This window comes from Penaeus monodon, chromosome 29 (genome assembly GCF_015228065.2).
Source record: "Penaeus monodon isolate SGIC_2016 chromosome 29, NSTDA_Pmon_1, whole genome shotgun sequence".
Lineage (NCBI taxonomy): Eukaryota > Metazoa > Arthropoda > Malacostraca > Decapoda > Penaeidae > Penaeus > Penaeus monodon.
Window position 1 is genome coordinate 38,079,192 of NC_051414.1, and position 239 is coordinate 38,079,430.

The 239-nt window shown below is 52.3% G+C and overlaps 1 protein-coding gene across 1 annotated transcript in view; it reads right to left on the reverse strand.

Annotated features, from left to right (window-relative positions):
• Window positions 1–239, reverse strand: part of LOC119592244 (titin-like) — a gene marked incomplete at its 5' end in the record, with an annotated part of 41,989 nt that overhangs the window by 26,073 nt on the left and 15,677 nt on the right. The window contains 1 exon segment of the mRNA XM_037941079.1: window positions 8–156. Coding sequence (XP_037797007.1) covers window positions 8–156 — 149 coding nt within the window.

Here is a 239-nt window from a genome sequence, read left to right on the forward strand (position 1 = left end):
CACTCACCTGGACCACCGGCGTGACTCCAGGTACGTGGAAACGGACGTTGGCAACACTCTCCCATCCGCCTTCGTCCATCGTGGCCAACATGCGATTCTCCCAGTAGGTCTTGGTGGCTACTTTGTTGTCGAGGATACTGAAGTATTCCACCTCACCTGCCGATAAGAATTGCGGATTAGTTATGAAGATAAGGACCACGGGCGAATTAGGTATGTAGATAAGGACCACGGTCGCACTA